Source organism: Takifugu rubripes, chromosome 5 (genome assembly GCF_901000725.2).
Source record: "Takifugu rubripes chromosome 5, fTakRub1.2, whole genome shotgun sequence".
Lineage (NCBI taxonomy): Eukaryota > Metazoa > Chordata > Actinopteri > Tetraodontiformes > Tetraodontidae > Takifugu > Takifugu rubripes.
Window position 1 is genome coordinate 11,184,289 of NC_042289.1, and position 14,572 is coordinate 11,198,860.

Below are 14,572 nucleotides of genomic sequence, written 5' to 3' on the forward strand. Positions count from 1 at the left end.
CCACTCTTTGATTGGCAGCTCACACGCCGTCGGCGCCCCTCGCTCTGATGCCGCCGCCACCTTCCAATGCAGCCCATGTGAACAGCATCAACCACCTGCAGATGCAGCTTCACCTCAGCGGTCTAAAGAAAAACGCCACCGACCTGCGCAAGCAGCTCACACAGCTTCGGAAAACACAGGTCCATAGGGGGGGAACGCATTATTACCTGGACTTTTTTGGAGGGGCGGACAAGATGTGGCACTTTGTGCCAGTAACTAATTGTCCTGAAACTACTGTCACGCTATTTAGTGGGTTTAGACAGGGTTAAATGATTCATTTTGAGTCAACAGCCTGCAGCTCGTGCAGAAGAACAGAATGAAAAATGAGTTGTTCCCTCATTTTTTGAGGGGAAAATATGCTCAGAAGGGGTGGCGCGGAACACATTTATTTAATTCAGCATCCCAGCCTGCACATATAGATGTCGTCCTTGACTAATGACATTTTAAAGCGATTGGGGAATCATTAACTATCTCTAATTAACAATTAAGCAACTATTTGTGTGAATTTGTACAGCACACTTGGTCACAAAAATAAAAGATGGGTTTATAGGTGGGTTTATAAAACAAAATGTGGAAATGAAATCTGGTGCCTCACTTCTGTATTCGTGAGGAGGATGTGTTCGGTTTAATGCTTTCTTTGGCACAGAAGAGGGTGTGAGGTCCTATCTCAGCATTTGTCATTCTTGGCTTCATGCCGTAGTTTTCATTTCCAGGAGCCATTATTGTGGAAGTAGCAAATCTATATGCACGCACTCATTTGTGCTCGCGTGCATGTGGGTTGTTATGTAGCATTAGGTGTGATCAAGTGTTATTTTGGCCCACAGCTATTTTGAAGCAGGAGAAAATGATTGTTCTGTTGAACAAAAACCTGGCCTATAATCAATAGTTCAGCATTTATTTGTTGTTGGTTTTTCCTCCTTCAGCCACATTGTGCTTGACTGACAATGACGCATAGAGATAGAGGCTAGAATGAAGAGTGCTCACTTTCATTTGAAAGGTTTTCAGGAGGAGACGCTGCTGCAAACGCTGCAAAAACACGCAAGACCCGTAAACAGAATTAACTCAAACCCTTAATAGGCGGAAAGAGGAAAGTCACCACAAGAGAGATTATTACCTAAGTATAAATGTTAGTTCAAGTCGACAATGAGCGTCATCGCAGGCATGCTTAGAACACAGAAGATATGTCTTGATCTGCTGTCAGGGGTTTTAAATAATCAGAGAATAAATGTGTAGCAATTTTGGTGCAGCACATAATATGGATGCGTATGAATTTTTATGAGGCTGCAGCCACTTTGAACCTTTGACTAAATGCATTTGCATCACAAACTGAAAGTGGTCATTTACATGAGACCCCGCTGGACCCCGAATGTTGTGGATGATGGTTATCCACGTTGTTAATATTACATGCTCCTGGTGATTAATTAATTAGAGCACGTGTAGCAGAAAGAGAAGCAACAGAGGAATTTAATTCATAATTTGCCTCAACACAATCATCTATTGAAGAATACAGTATATGGATATTGTTGTCTTGCTGGAACGCTGGTCTAATCTATTATTAATTATTCTTGGTCAGTTGTATTACAGGCTGTATTACTGTAGAATATTCCATTCATAGGACTCTAAGTAGGCTCAGGTCTATGCGTCTCACATCTATTTAGGTGTTTTTCTGCATGAAGAGAACTATTATCACCGAGGGCACAACATTGGATTTTAGCAGACTAAAAACATCCCATATATTTACAGACATGTATGTCCCCTGCTAAATGGTAGCAAAACTACCTATCACTGTGTTTGATTGTATATATTGGTGTGTGTGTGGGTTCAGCTGGATAACCAGGATTCAGTGCGATCCCTGTTGAAGCGGACAGAAGCGGAGCTGAACGTTCGTGTCACTGATGCCCTGAGGAAGCAAGAAGACCCTCTGCAACGACAGCGTTTGTTGGTGGAGGAGGAGAGACTCAAGTACCTCAACGAGGAGGAGCTCATCATCCAGCAGCTCCAGTCAGTGCACGTTTTCAGCAGCAATGTCAGCAGTATCATTCCCTAAGTTCCCAGTCATTTAAAAAAAAAAAAAATTTAATTCAGAATGAGATTTCATAGCATGAAACAGCCATAATTTTAGCTTTTACATTCTAATTTTTTAAATTTCGCAGGGTGATGTAGGATGGATGAAACTCTTACAGTTAATTACATCCAACAAAGAGCGAGATCCTTATTAAGATCTGAAGTGTGAGCCGGTCCAGAAACTAATTGAAGTGACTGTAAAACCAGAGCTGAGACCTACCTTGAGATTTAATAAAAAGATAACTTACTTCCGTCTCATATGCAGAGATTGTGGTAATGATTCCCAAGTTTATCTACAAGCTGTAGTGGAGCTCCCGATGTACTGAAAGTGGCATTTTGAGTGCAGACTAATTGGTTTAGTTGTTCAATGATCCCTGCTAATCAACATGTATTATTCAGCCTGACTAATGGCCAATTTATTTTGCTCAATTATGTATCAAACCTTTGATTCATTACGCAACGCAATGATTTATGCACATAAAGTGAGCCTGAACAGATCCTTCTGTACATTCCATCCCAGTGATTTGGAGAAATCAGTGGAAGAAATCCAGAAAGAGTCATCTGTCAACCACAAGCTGTTGTCAGTACAGGAGCTGGAGGAGAAAACCAATGTTCTTAGAAAGCTGGGAGAGACACTGACAGAGCTGAAGAGTGAGTCATTCTGGCTTGTTCCATAGTCGTGCACGAATGCAAAATTTGAATAAGAACACTGTGGGATGCAATTTAAAAGGCACCATCGCTCATCATGGGGCTGATTATTGATTATTGCACAGCCAGTGTGTCAAACATTCATCTAGCCCCAGATTGTGTCACATCTCAATTCACTGCCTAAACATTCACTAAGGAAATTATTTTTTTCACAGTTATGTTTGAACTAGACTTTGCGTGACACCTTTTCGTGCAGATCAGTTCCCAGGCCTGCAGAGCAAAATGCGGGTGGTGCTCAGGGTTGAAGTGGAGGCTGTCAAGTTCCTGAAAGAAGAGCCGCACAGGCTGGATGCCTTATTAAAGCGCTGCAAGACCATAAGCGACACCCTCAACACCATGCGCAAGTATGAACCTTCTTCAGCTGTGAGCTAAAGTGAATCGTGCCTATTTTCTTTGTTTGCCCCTTAAAGAATTCATTATTGAGACAAAATTAAATGATTTTCATCGGCTGCCCCTTGGAAAATTGCAGATAGTTCAGCGCTGTGTAATTAAATTGAATCTAATTAGTCCACTTTGAGGTTTGTGTCTGTTTTGTCTGTTGTCATTAAGTAGCAAATATTGTTGGGAGTTGATTAATGATTTATTCTACCATGTCCTCCCCACTCCAGACAAGCAAATGAAGGTATTTGGAAGAAGCAGGAGGACTTTTCTAATCCTTTGTCAAAGCACAATGATGACTTAAGAAAGCTTTCAGACTTTGACATCCCCACCAGCCCACCGCTCGCCATCAATGACCTTGGGGGAAGCAACAGTCTGTCCAACTGGAGCCCCCACTCCAGCCTCAGCCGTGGCCACAGGGTCCAATCTGGCCAACACAAAGACAATCACCCCGCTGTTCCCCACAAGGGAAAAGCCCTGGAGGAGCTGGAACGCCGCACAGCTGCCGACAAAGCTCTGTCGGTGGAGGTCCGACTGGTAGGAATTACCTCTGACTTTTATTACAGATCATTTGGCAACACTTTGATGCATGTAACACTCACTCGCTCTGTGTTTATTGAGCTTAGATCCAACTGTCTATTTCACAGGCAGCAGAGCGCGATTGGGAGGAGAAGCGTGCCAGTCTGACACAGTACAGTGCCCAGGACATCAACCGGCTGCTGGAGGAAACCCAGGCAGAGTTAATGAAAGCTATTCCGGACCTAGACTTTGCTGCTAAGCAGATCAAGCCCTCCACCAACGCTCCATCGACACAGCCGCCCCAGAGTGGGACAGGAACCCCGGAGCATCGTGTCAGCAAGCCTCAGCACAAGCTTCCTGGAGGCAAAGAGGGAGGATCCAGGCGCAGTTCTGGTAAGATGCACGACTTGAATAGGTCACGTGATCAGCTCAACATCAACTTACCTTCTAAACACGTGTGAACATTTCATTGTTCTAGATGAGCTCACAGTTCCAAGATATCGCACAGAGAAGCCCTCTAAGTCCCCCCCACCTCCACCGCCAAGACGCAGTTTCCCCTCATCGCCCGGCCTAACCTCTCGCAGCGGCGAGCCGCTTATTCCTGGAAAGAGCATCAAGGTTAAATTAAGAAAATGCAAAAATGCAGTGTTATTATGTATGCTGCATATTAATAACTATGAGATGGAGAGTGAAAACACACCGCTAACAAATGAAAACAATGTGTTTTTGTGTCCCATCACCTTGGCTTTTGTGTTTTAGAAGACAGAATCGGAAGAAACAGAAGGTCAGAAACCTCATATCAAACTGAGGAGGGCTGTGTCCGAAAGCCCCCGTCCTGCCTCGACGCCCCCCACTCTCGCCTCTGAAGACAGGGAGGAAAGAGAAGTAGAGAAAAAAGCAGCTGATTTAGAGGTAAATTAAAAGGCTGATATTAATTAGCGTGCGTGACTTCACCCTTCCTGAAGTTGCGTTCACAGTCTGCTGCTGCTTTCGCGCACAGACTTGCTCACCCTCGTAAACACATGTTCAGGCAGCAGGGGCCATATGTCGCCCTGCCCCTGGCACCGGGTGAACCCAGAGATCACATACTGCTCAGTCACACACATCATCACCCTCACAGATCACAGCCAGACATATGGAGTCTGATGGCTGCTTGGGTCGTGGTTTGAAATGATCTGTCTGAAATCGAATAAGATTTTCTTTTGCTAACAAACACATTTTGTATTATTTAGTCACTGGCATGTCATACTAGAAGTTTATGGCAGCCCAACATATGCCTGTTAGCCCTCTGTGCAGGTAAAATGTAGACTGACCCTGTGATCCTCACAGGCTCGTGGTACTAATGGTAACCACGTTGACAACTTTTTATGTTGTGATAGCTTTGAATCTAGCAAAGCCACAACGCTTCAAAGTTAGCGGCATAACACAAATCATTTGTTGTGTAATTAGTCTCTATGTTGGTGTATTAGATGATAAAATGGCTGATTTTTTTTATGCTTTTCCTTTAGAGATTTAGCATATAACTGTGTAGAGAGTCCATCACAAGAGGACAATGAACGCCAGCCTCAAATTTCTGAAGAGAAGGGGTTTTTTTTTGTAGAAGTTCTCCTTGACAGTAACAGCTTCAAATCAAAGATAATGTGGAATAAAAGAGAAGGTTGCTCCGCTCTTGAGTTTGGAGTGAGAGTGATTTCCTCTGTTGAAGCCCAGCAGGAGTAAAGCCCTGCAAACTCTGATCATCTCACCACAGACCAGAATAGCTTCTGAGGTTGAGCCTCCTCTCTTGTTCATCGAGGAAATAGATATCCACGAGGCCTGCGGGTGTCTTTGTTCACATTTGGAATTGAACATAATATTCCACAAACCCAGAAAATAAATATTTATGAGCTCTCCACTGGAGGCTCTGAGTAGAAATTAGGACAATTCCCAAATCTCAGCAGAACTTGTGAAATGCTCTTGTTAAGACCCACCTGACTCTGACGACAGTGTCTTCATTCAAAACCAGAGAAAAGCGAGTGGAGATATTCGGCGCGTCACCTACAAGAGGTTGGACAGCTTGGAGGAGACCATTTGCGAGCTGGAGAGAACCTTGATTGAGATCAGTGTTCCTCCACCTGCAGGGCAGCGCCACACAGACCCGCCTTCCAAAGGCAGTCCTGTCCACATGTCACATGGTCAGACCTCTGGGACAAGGAAGCCACCAGTCCCACCGAAGCCGTCTTCTTTGGACCCGGCATCCACCCAGGTTCCTGCCTCACACCTCTTGTGCAGAATCATGCTCTGATGCAGCATGAGCTGTTTCCCTTCTTCTCTCTGGATGACTTCACTTTCAGGCTTCTGATATCTTCCCTCTTAATAAATAAGCTTCTGGATTCTTTCTTTCTAAGGAGACTCGCAGATTAAAATCCTTCCTTCGCGTCTTTCGTCTCATAAACACCGGGGCTGCTATCCTGCTGAGTTCAGAGGCGTAGTGTCTTTATTGATCTTGGCAGCTGTTTTTCCTCCAAGTCTAGTCACATTTCCCTCACGTTATACTAACTGGCAGGAAAAATAAAGTTACACAGAAATGGTTTCAACCCAAATGAAATGATGCATCAGCTGTTAAAGGGATATTTTTGTGCTATGGCCAAAACTTTACTGTGACTCAATTAAAGTTATTTGATTTTGTACCCTATTTTTTTATCTTCTGTCCTTAAAATATATGAACATACCTTTGAGTATCTAAGTTTCTCAACTGAGGGCAGTTTGTCCTGCAGATGTGTCCTCCCGCACACGGCAGGACGGCTGTACTTGACAGTCACACTCGTGGCAACATGGAGCCTTTTGATGTGGAGTCAGGCGGTATTCCTGCGGGCCTGGCTGAGGATTACACCAGCTCCGCGCAGGATTTCATCAGCCCCACTACCATGTTCATCATTTTAACATGACCCTTTTTTCCCCAACACATGTCCAACATTTGCTCATATGCTCGCCAGTTTTTTCAGCCAGGACTGATCTGCTTTCAGGGCCCGTTGCGGCTCGAGGTTTTAATTAGTCCGTTGGAATATGAAGCTTCAAATGCGCTTTGTGTTTTATGTCCATGCTTCAACATTTTCATCATATGAAAAAGGTCAGCGAACTACTCTGTTGAACAGATCGTTAAGGATCTGCTGTGTTGTGGGATGTCACTCATGCTATTGCCTTTCCACCTTCTTGTCTTCGTCAGTTTTACTTCTGAGCGTTAAAACTATACGATTCAGTTCTTTGGCTTGTCTGGAACAAACTCTGACCATTAAACTGCTCTGTCCTGAGCAGACAGGCCAGCTGTGTGTGTGGGTATGAAGCGTGAAATAAAAATGTGAATTGTGTTGCCCAGCACTGTGGCCACTGTGTGAATTTAATTGCCTCTCCTCTCCCATCAGGGAGGAAATATTTTGAGCGTGGGCAAGGTGCTCCACTCATCAGCTGCCTCCAAACTGAAGCACCTACAGCAGAACAACACCGACAAAATGAAAAGTGGGAAGAAGGAGGATTTTCAGAGCATCCAGGGCCAACAACAGGTATACAGACCACTGTCCAGATCAGTATTGTAAACCACTGGTTGCTTTTATTTCTGACATTTATTTATTCATTTTATATGGATTTTAAAAAATCTCTCGATATACGTACTAAATATCCATATAAAAGGCTGAAAAAGTTTTTTTCTAAAACTAAACTAATCAACATGGAGGCAATGGTCTCTGCCAAAGAGAAATCACGATTGTGAGAGAGAAAATTCTATGAACGGAAAGTTTTTAATCCCCTTTACAAATAGTAGTACATGCAATGAGTCCTAAACTACCCGTGGACTAAACTACCCACCACTGTTCAACTCCACTTTATAGCTAATAAATGTTTTAAAATACCAAAATATTTAAAATTTTCCAACCTTTTATTAGAACTGCACTTTAAGGCTGGCTACAATATATATATATATATATATATATATATATTTTTTTTTTTTTTTTTACTAATTTGCTAGCGCTCTCGTGCTATTAAAAAGAGGGGAACTGTTCAAGCATGTCAGTCTAGTAAAACCATGCGAAGATTCACACACTGTGCCAGTGAACAACTAATGTGTGTGTAATTTTAAAAAATAGAAGAATGCAAGCAGTGAAATGAACATAAATGTAACATAAATTAACATAAATTCCCCACAGAAGATTTCAGAGAGAGAAAGAGAGGCAGAGAAATAGAGATGAATGGCCTCAATCTAAGAGAGGATTGAGAGGAGTCTCTACATAACTCCATGCAATGATCCCCCCTTGAATCACTTGCAATCACTGATTGTTCTATATGGAAAGGACGGATCTCTTTCCTCACTATTTAATCCTTCATCTTCTTCCGTCTTCCTCTCTCTGTATGATTTAAGCATTTCATTTTTTATTCTCAGTCACCCTGTTATTCAGAGGCAAAGGGCTCCTGTGCTTGTGCAATGAATGCAAAATTAGCACCAATCTTCCCGATATGCTTGTAGCATCATTTATTCATCCATAAAGCTACTAAAAGTGATTTAAAGGAGTTGTATGACTGTTTGAGGGGGCAGTGGACAGTCAAAGTAAACAGTGTAGTGTAGAAAGGCTTTGTCAGTCCAATTAGGGTTGTTCTAAACTGCAACTGAACATTGACAAAAAGACAAAAGGCTGCATCAGGAGTCTTATTAAACCGAATGTTTGTAGGTAGAAATGTTTTATGTGTATCTCACAACCAAAGCCAGTGAAGGGGGGGGGGGGGGGGGGGGGGCACAGAGGGCTGCGTCTTTCGATAATGCACAACAGAAAAGGGTTACAGAGAGGGCAAATGCAAAGATGTAACATCCGAAGGAATTTTTAAGGTCCCGGCCCTTTCCGTGGAGGCTGCAAGGGATAAAACATGAAATCAATATCTTCTGATACACGGAGAGTCACTCAGCCATGTGCGTCACAGCTCGCTCGTTCTGTTTTTTGGTTCTGGCCCTGATTGGCACTTTTGGCTCTGATGGTATCTGTGTGATAATTGCAGGTGCTGAAATGAATTTTCAGATTCTTTCCGTCTGTCGGTGCGCTGCACCACCGAGCACAGGCTGCCTGCTCTGCCGAGCTTTACTCGGTGATATTACTACATTCCAAGCATGAAAATCCCTCAAATCAATGTGATGGATAAGAACAGACAGTTCAAAGCCGCTATTTCTCTCCATTTGCTTTGGCATAGATCAAGAAGGGCGTGACAATGTGAATCACATTCACACCACAGAACCCTATTTCCATTTCTCATTTGGCCTCTTATTACTTCTGGCAGTAAAACAGGCTGGTTAAAGGTAGCGGGCACGAGGTGGGGGTTATGATGTCCAATCCTTGGTGGCTGTCTTTTGGCAGACTCCTCCGAGTGCATGAAATGAAGGGGCAGCTGCCGTGCAGCACTCACAGAGCAGAATAAATGCGCAGGCCAAACTTGAGAGGAGTTCCTCAAGCAGAAGAAGCAGCCCCTGCTCGCTGGGGACGTTTCAGAGCAGGGGCTGTGGATCTCCAGCAGAGCAGGGGAAAGTGTTTCAGCCCTGCACTTCCCGCTTTCCTTTCAGACACATCCAATATCCATAATCCCTAATAAACACAGTTTAGAAGTTTTAAACCCATATTAAAAAAAACCTCAGTCATGTTCCTGCTTGTCCTTCTCAATATTCTGTTGGATTTCCTAAACTGTTATTTCAAACCGCACACTGTTGGGACACTACCATCTGCTGCCCCTTTTCCAGCATTACATGACAAAACGTAGAACTCAATGCTGGAAATATTTAGCTTTTAAAAAATATACTAAAAACATTTTTAAAGAAATGAATAAATGTCATTAAAACAGGTGCAGAAATAAAAGTGGTCAATTTTCACCGACTGTCGCACCCTGTGATATCTTGGTGTGTTTTTCAGTGATTTGCTCACCATGTGTAGATGCCATCCTGTCTGTCGGTTGCATCGCACATGCTGAAATCAACCTGAATAACAATCTCCTGTGTTTGTCTCTTGTTCTGTTCCCTCACCCCTCACCTTTACGCATTTCTTCTGACACATGGCCAACCTCACCCACCCTGTCACCCTGTGAACCTGTGCTGTCCCGCACCCTCCGGTCCGCCAACCTACTGTGTCTGTGACCCTGCAGCAGTGATGGACCTCTCCATGTCCGACCTCTTCAGCATCCTCTTCCTCCTTTGCATTTCCTGGGATAGCGACACTCACCCATCCTTCCTTATTATTGGTTCCTCTTATATATTGCGTGCTGCCCCCGAGTTCCACACTGAAACCTGATGTGAGTGCACTTGTGGATGTATGTGAGCATTTATACGTGTGCAAGCATGCATGCACGGGCATGTTTGACTGTGATGACCAGGGGAAGGTACAGCAGGAAACAGTGTCCAGCCAAGTTTAAGATTTCAGTTTATCAAGATTTTCCCTTTGATCCGTAAAAAACCTTCCGTCCACCTTCCTGTGTTTTATGTCCCCGCTCGTCCCGAAGGCCTTAAGGACCAGCTCCAGCGGCAGCATTGAGCCATTCAAAACAGGATATTTTTCAGGCCGAGTGCCCCGCACTGCAGCGGCGCTTGCACCGGGCCTGAGGAAATATCCCCATGGGGGGGTCGTCTCCCTCACAACTTCCTCCAGCCAAGCGAAAGCCCTCCTAGCAAGCCTGTCCGCGTCCGGCCTGACTACAGAGGCCCTGCTGCTCTCCTCCACCCTCCGCTATCACCGACTTCTGCGTGAGCAGCGAGCCTCCTCGGTGCCCCTGCCCAGCAGCCAGTCCTCCTCCCCTACTCCCCCTGCCTCCTCCTCCTCCTCGTCCTGCTCCTCTTCACCCACAACCCTGACTCCTTCTCTGTCTCCCTCCTCTCCCAGTCCACTGAATTCCCTTACCTACTCTTCTGCTTTCGTCAACGGCAGTGCTTGTAGCATTGACAGCTCCATCCTGAGCAACGGCAAAGATGAGGCGGGGAATAAGGACCTCACCCGTGGCAACGTTGAGTGAGCATGATAAAAAGATGAGAATTCAAGCACCATTTGATTATGAATCACAGAAAAAGAACAACCTCAAATGTTTTGCCTTTTTCTTTTCTATAGGACTGTTTTTCATTTACTTATTCTTCTTTTCCAAAAGAATTCTGGACTCATCGTCCTTATATTCCCACTGCTCAAACGAATCTATTGTCTGTGGACTCGTGATTTGCTTGGGTCGGATTGTGCCATGAACTCTCATGGTCAGGTTGGATGATAACCTCATAGTTGGCCCCATTTATTGGCTTAGTTCATCAGACACAAATAGTGATTAGACTCTTAGAAATTTAGATAACTTAGCAGCAAATTCAGTCCAATAATTGTGCAAAATGTGAGTCCGCTCACAAAAAAAAGACCCAGGTCAGAGTAATGATTCTTTATTCAGCCATTTTGTGTTTGAAAAAAGCTTTTTGTGGTTCCTTGAATGTGTGTCTTTAAACTCTGAACTGGTGCTCTCTTTTTGTACAACGTGTGAAAACAGTGTAGATGATTGTGGGTCCCTGAGATTTGGTCCACTTTACATGCTTTAAATGTTTAGGGGGAAAAACAGTCATTGAAGTTCTAGAAACAATACTCTCACAACTATAGATCCCTTCTGAAAAGCACATTGTAGGTTAGAACAGCAACATTTTCATTCAAAACAGAAAAAAATAGAATGTGGACAAACAGAAAAATGTAAATGATTGGTTGTACAAATGTTGATTCTCTGTAAATGTCTTTAGAATATTATGACAATCAGACGGTTTCTCAACAATTCCCGCAAGAATTTCGGCACATCGAAGACCTTCCCGAGTTTTCTCGTGCGCACAGTGACAGGACAAGATTTCTGTTGTATTTGTTAATGTTCGTTAAACCAAAATGTGCTGCAAAATCGTAGAAGCACAGAGTTGCACAAGTGTTTGTTTCAGCAAATGTTGCCTGACGATGACGCTTCGACCTTCAAGCCTGTTGCGCCTGAGATGAAGAGCACTTTGGCAAAGTATGCCCACAAGAGCATGACTTCACTCCTCAACACCTCACCTCTGAACGTCTATGATAAAGATGAGCAGATTACAAGGTTCCCAGCCACTGTAGCTTATTTTGAAGCACAGCACTCTTCCCAGGAGGAAAACTATCTCCCAATGTCGGAGAGGAATCACAGAGTTGAAAAGGGTCAGCAAGATATTTAGATTTGGATTATCTTCCACCGCCACGGTGCTGAGAGCAGAATATAGAAATAATGATTCCGCACAAATCCATCCCAACAATTCTGATTCATTTAATAATGACAAGCACAGCAAATCCGCAATCGTTTCCCCTGTACCGCCGTCATTGCTGCTTCCTCTGGTTTTATCGCCTTTGATAATACAAAGTACGTCGAATGCCTTTAAATGTAAACACTGCACACAGAAACAGTGGTAAAGCTTTTCGCCGCGGACGTTTTCACTGCCACGATGAGTGTGGGCTTCTTTAAGAACTCGCCTGCCTCCTTCCACAGAGCTTGTCTTCTTAAGACCTGAAGACACGTGAGGGAGGGTTTGATGGGGAGCCATTAAGAGGCTGCTCTTTTCCTGCCCTTTTCACTTTGCTCTGGTTTTGTGTGATCACGGGTTGAGGTTATTTTAGGAGTTTGCGAGCGTCAGTTCAACAACAGTAACAGTGCGTGACACATAATCGGCATCCTCTGTGTCCTACTGAGGTCGTGCCTTTGAGAAAGTCCTGTTTGTCTGCAAGGACCTGTTACCCTGTTTTAACCAGTGCCTCTAAGACTTCAAATTCATCTTCAGTATTGGGTCGGAGAAAGTGACAGATATTTTAAAGTTCCTCCATTCATGGTTTTTGTTTAATTCCACTACAAATGACACTTGAAATACTGCAGGTTTCAGCAAGGACATGTCACTCCCCCGAGCTCCAACAATATGCAAATCTGTACGCACAAAGAAGGAAGCCTCTCTCTAGCTCTACCGGCCAGCTTTGAGCCCTGGGTTTTACACCAAGTGAAGTCAAATGAAAGAAATCTGCCCGCTCATGCTGTTCCACGCTAAAGTCCGTAACTCACTGGGTTAAAGTTGCTGCATTTGCATGTGATGTGAGTTGAGGAGGAAGTATTCATACTTGGTTGGCTCGCCTACATCATGTCTAAGATAAGTCCTCCTGGAATTCGTGTGACCGTGTGTCCTGGAATGATTTATTTCCTCTCAAAAGTGTTAGCAGACTGTGATTTTAAAACAGCTGGAGGCTGTTTCGGAGTCCGTTTCGGAGACACTCGCAGATGACGCCTCTGGCAATCAGAGCAACTTGTAAACTTGAACTCAGACATAGAAGTATACGTGTACAAATAAACCTGAGATGTCTGTGTATGATATTATAATTGTGGAGAAAAGTGTGATATACATATAGATATTTATAGGCCTAGTTGAAATATATACTGTAAAATGTCACCATCTCTTCAGTTTTATATTTCAGTGACCATTTTGTACAGATTTTTCTTTGGTAATTCATTGGCAGAGATATTACATTTCACACTGAGATTATTTATTCACACACAGAGCATTTTTATATATGTTTAAAGATATGTATAGAGCAGTCGCTGTAATATATACAATGAAGTTCATTTTCAATGTCCAGGACTTTTCTTGAGTTCAATTTTATGGACTATTGAATCACGTGTTACCTTTTCCCTGAAAAAGCTCGTCCAGCTCATCCGTACCTCTGCCTTCTTACGTCAAGGGGTCGGTTTGTAGGTGTAAGTGGCTGGACCAGTGCCTGTACGTTGGGCCTTTTTTGCTACTGTCCTTTTGTTTTAGGGCTTGTTTTCTGTCTGAGTTTTCCGTCCCATCCTGTATTTGCGCTTCGGTATATTGAGGTGAGTTGGAGGCTGTCAGAATCAAATGTTGTTGCGGCTTCTTCGAATCTTTGAATCGTTCGGCTTGGGAAAAGTCGCTGAAAAGGCTTCAATCGTCATTCTGTTTGCATGTTGACAGGAGTGGAGATGGTAGAGGAGATGCGTCTGGATGCAAAAAACATTCAGAGAAGTAGGTGTCTAATCATTAAGCTAAAATGTTCTTTCTTTGTTTCCGCCATTGTCTTTTTATATATATATATATATATAAGAAAATGAGCCTACCTTCTACTGTACTTTTGGGTTTTTTTACATGAATGTGTGGATGTTCAAAGATCTTGGCATCAAACCTTGTGAATAAGTCCAGTCATTCCTTCAAGTACAACCAATTGTTATGTCCAAAAGATGTTTTAGTAATAAACTATGATGATGGTTTCAAAGGTATTTACCGTATAAAACAATGCATGTATAGTCTCGAGCAATCGCACGGTGCAGTTGAGAAGAAAAAAAAAACAAGCTATGTTGTCTACATGTTTTTGCAGAGAGTTCTATGGTCTGTTGCGGGATTCTAAACATGAAGAGTATCATGTTATTTTGGTATATATGAAACAGGCATGTTGCGTCTTATTGTGATGTTAAATCACAATTACAATAGTGGCAGAGAGTAATGAATAATTAAAGGGAATCTGAACGCTTGTACGCACCCAAAGAAGAGATGCTTTACTCTTTCCACAGAGCGATTCTCCCATTTGTAGAGTAGTGTGATATAAGAACAAACATTATACAGAAATAGATCTATCTCTAATGTAATGATATAAACATTTAAATGCCTACTGATACTAGAGATATTAATTTATCAGTATGGGTGCCATGATATCCTGTGAGAAGTGTGTGTATTCCCTGTGAGAAGACAACAGGCGCCTCCACCTGTTTTCTTTTGTACATACATTGCTGTGATTGTGTGTCCAATAAAGTGCAGCTCTCTTGTACAGTCATGATGTCCGATTTT

General features: G+C 43.2%; 1 protein-coding gene across 15 annotated transcripts in view; it reads left to right on the forward strand.

Moving 5' to 3' along the window:
- The window catches only part of srcin1a (SRC kinase signaling inhibitor 1a), a 57,699-nt gene extending 43,141 nt beyond the window's left edge, over positions 1-14,558 (forward strand). For 10 of the 15 annotated variants that reach the window (XM_029835863.1, XM_029835867.1, XM_029835864.1 and 7 more), the window contains 11 exons: positions 19-179; positions 1,865-2,040; positions 2,624-2,754; positions 3,008-3,155; positions 3,420-3,726; positions 3,837-4,101; positions 4,187-4,326; positions 4,468-4,620; positions 5,714-5,953; positions 7,110-7,247; positions 10,210-14,558. In XM_029835863.1, the coding sequence (XP_029691723.1) occupies positions 19-179; positions 1,865-2,040; positions 2,624-2,754; positions 3,008-3,155; positions 3,420-3,726; positions 3,837-4,101; positions 4,187-4,326; positions 4,468-4,620; positions 5,714-5,953; positions 7,110-7,247; positions 10,210-10,716 (2,366 nt within the window). In that variant the 3' untranslated portion in view covers positions 10,717-14,558. Of the gene's footprint in view, positions 1-18; positions 180-1,864; positions 2,041-2,623; positions 2,755-3,007; positions 3,156-3,419; positions 3,727-3,836; positions 4,102-4,186; positions 4,327-4,467; positions 4,621-5,713; positions 5,954-7,109; positions 7,248-9,855 lie in introns of all 15 variants that reach the window. The other 5 variants (XR_003888417.1, XM_029835865.1, XM_029835871.1 and 2 more) reach the window with 5 other exon arrangements.
- The last annotated feature ends 14 nt before the right edge of the window (positions 14,559-14,572 follow it).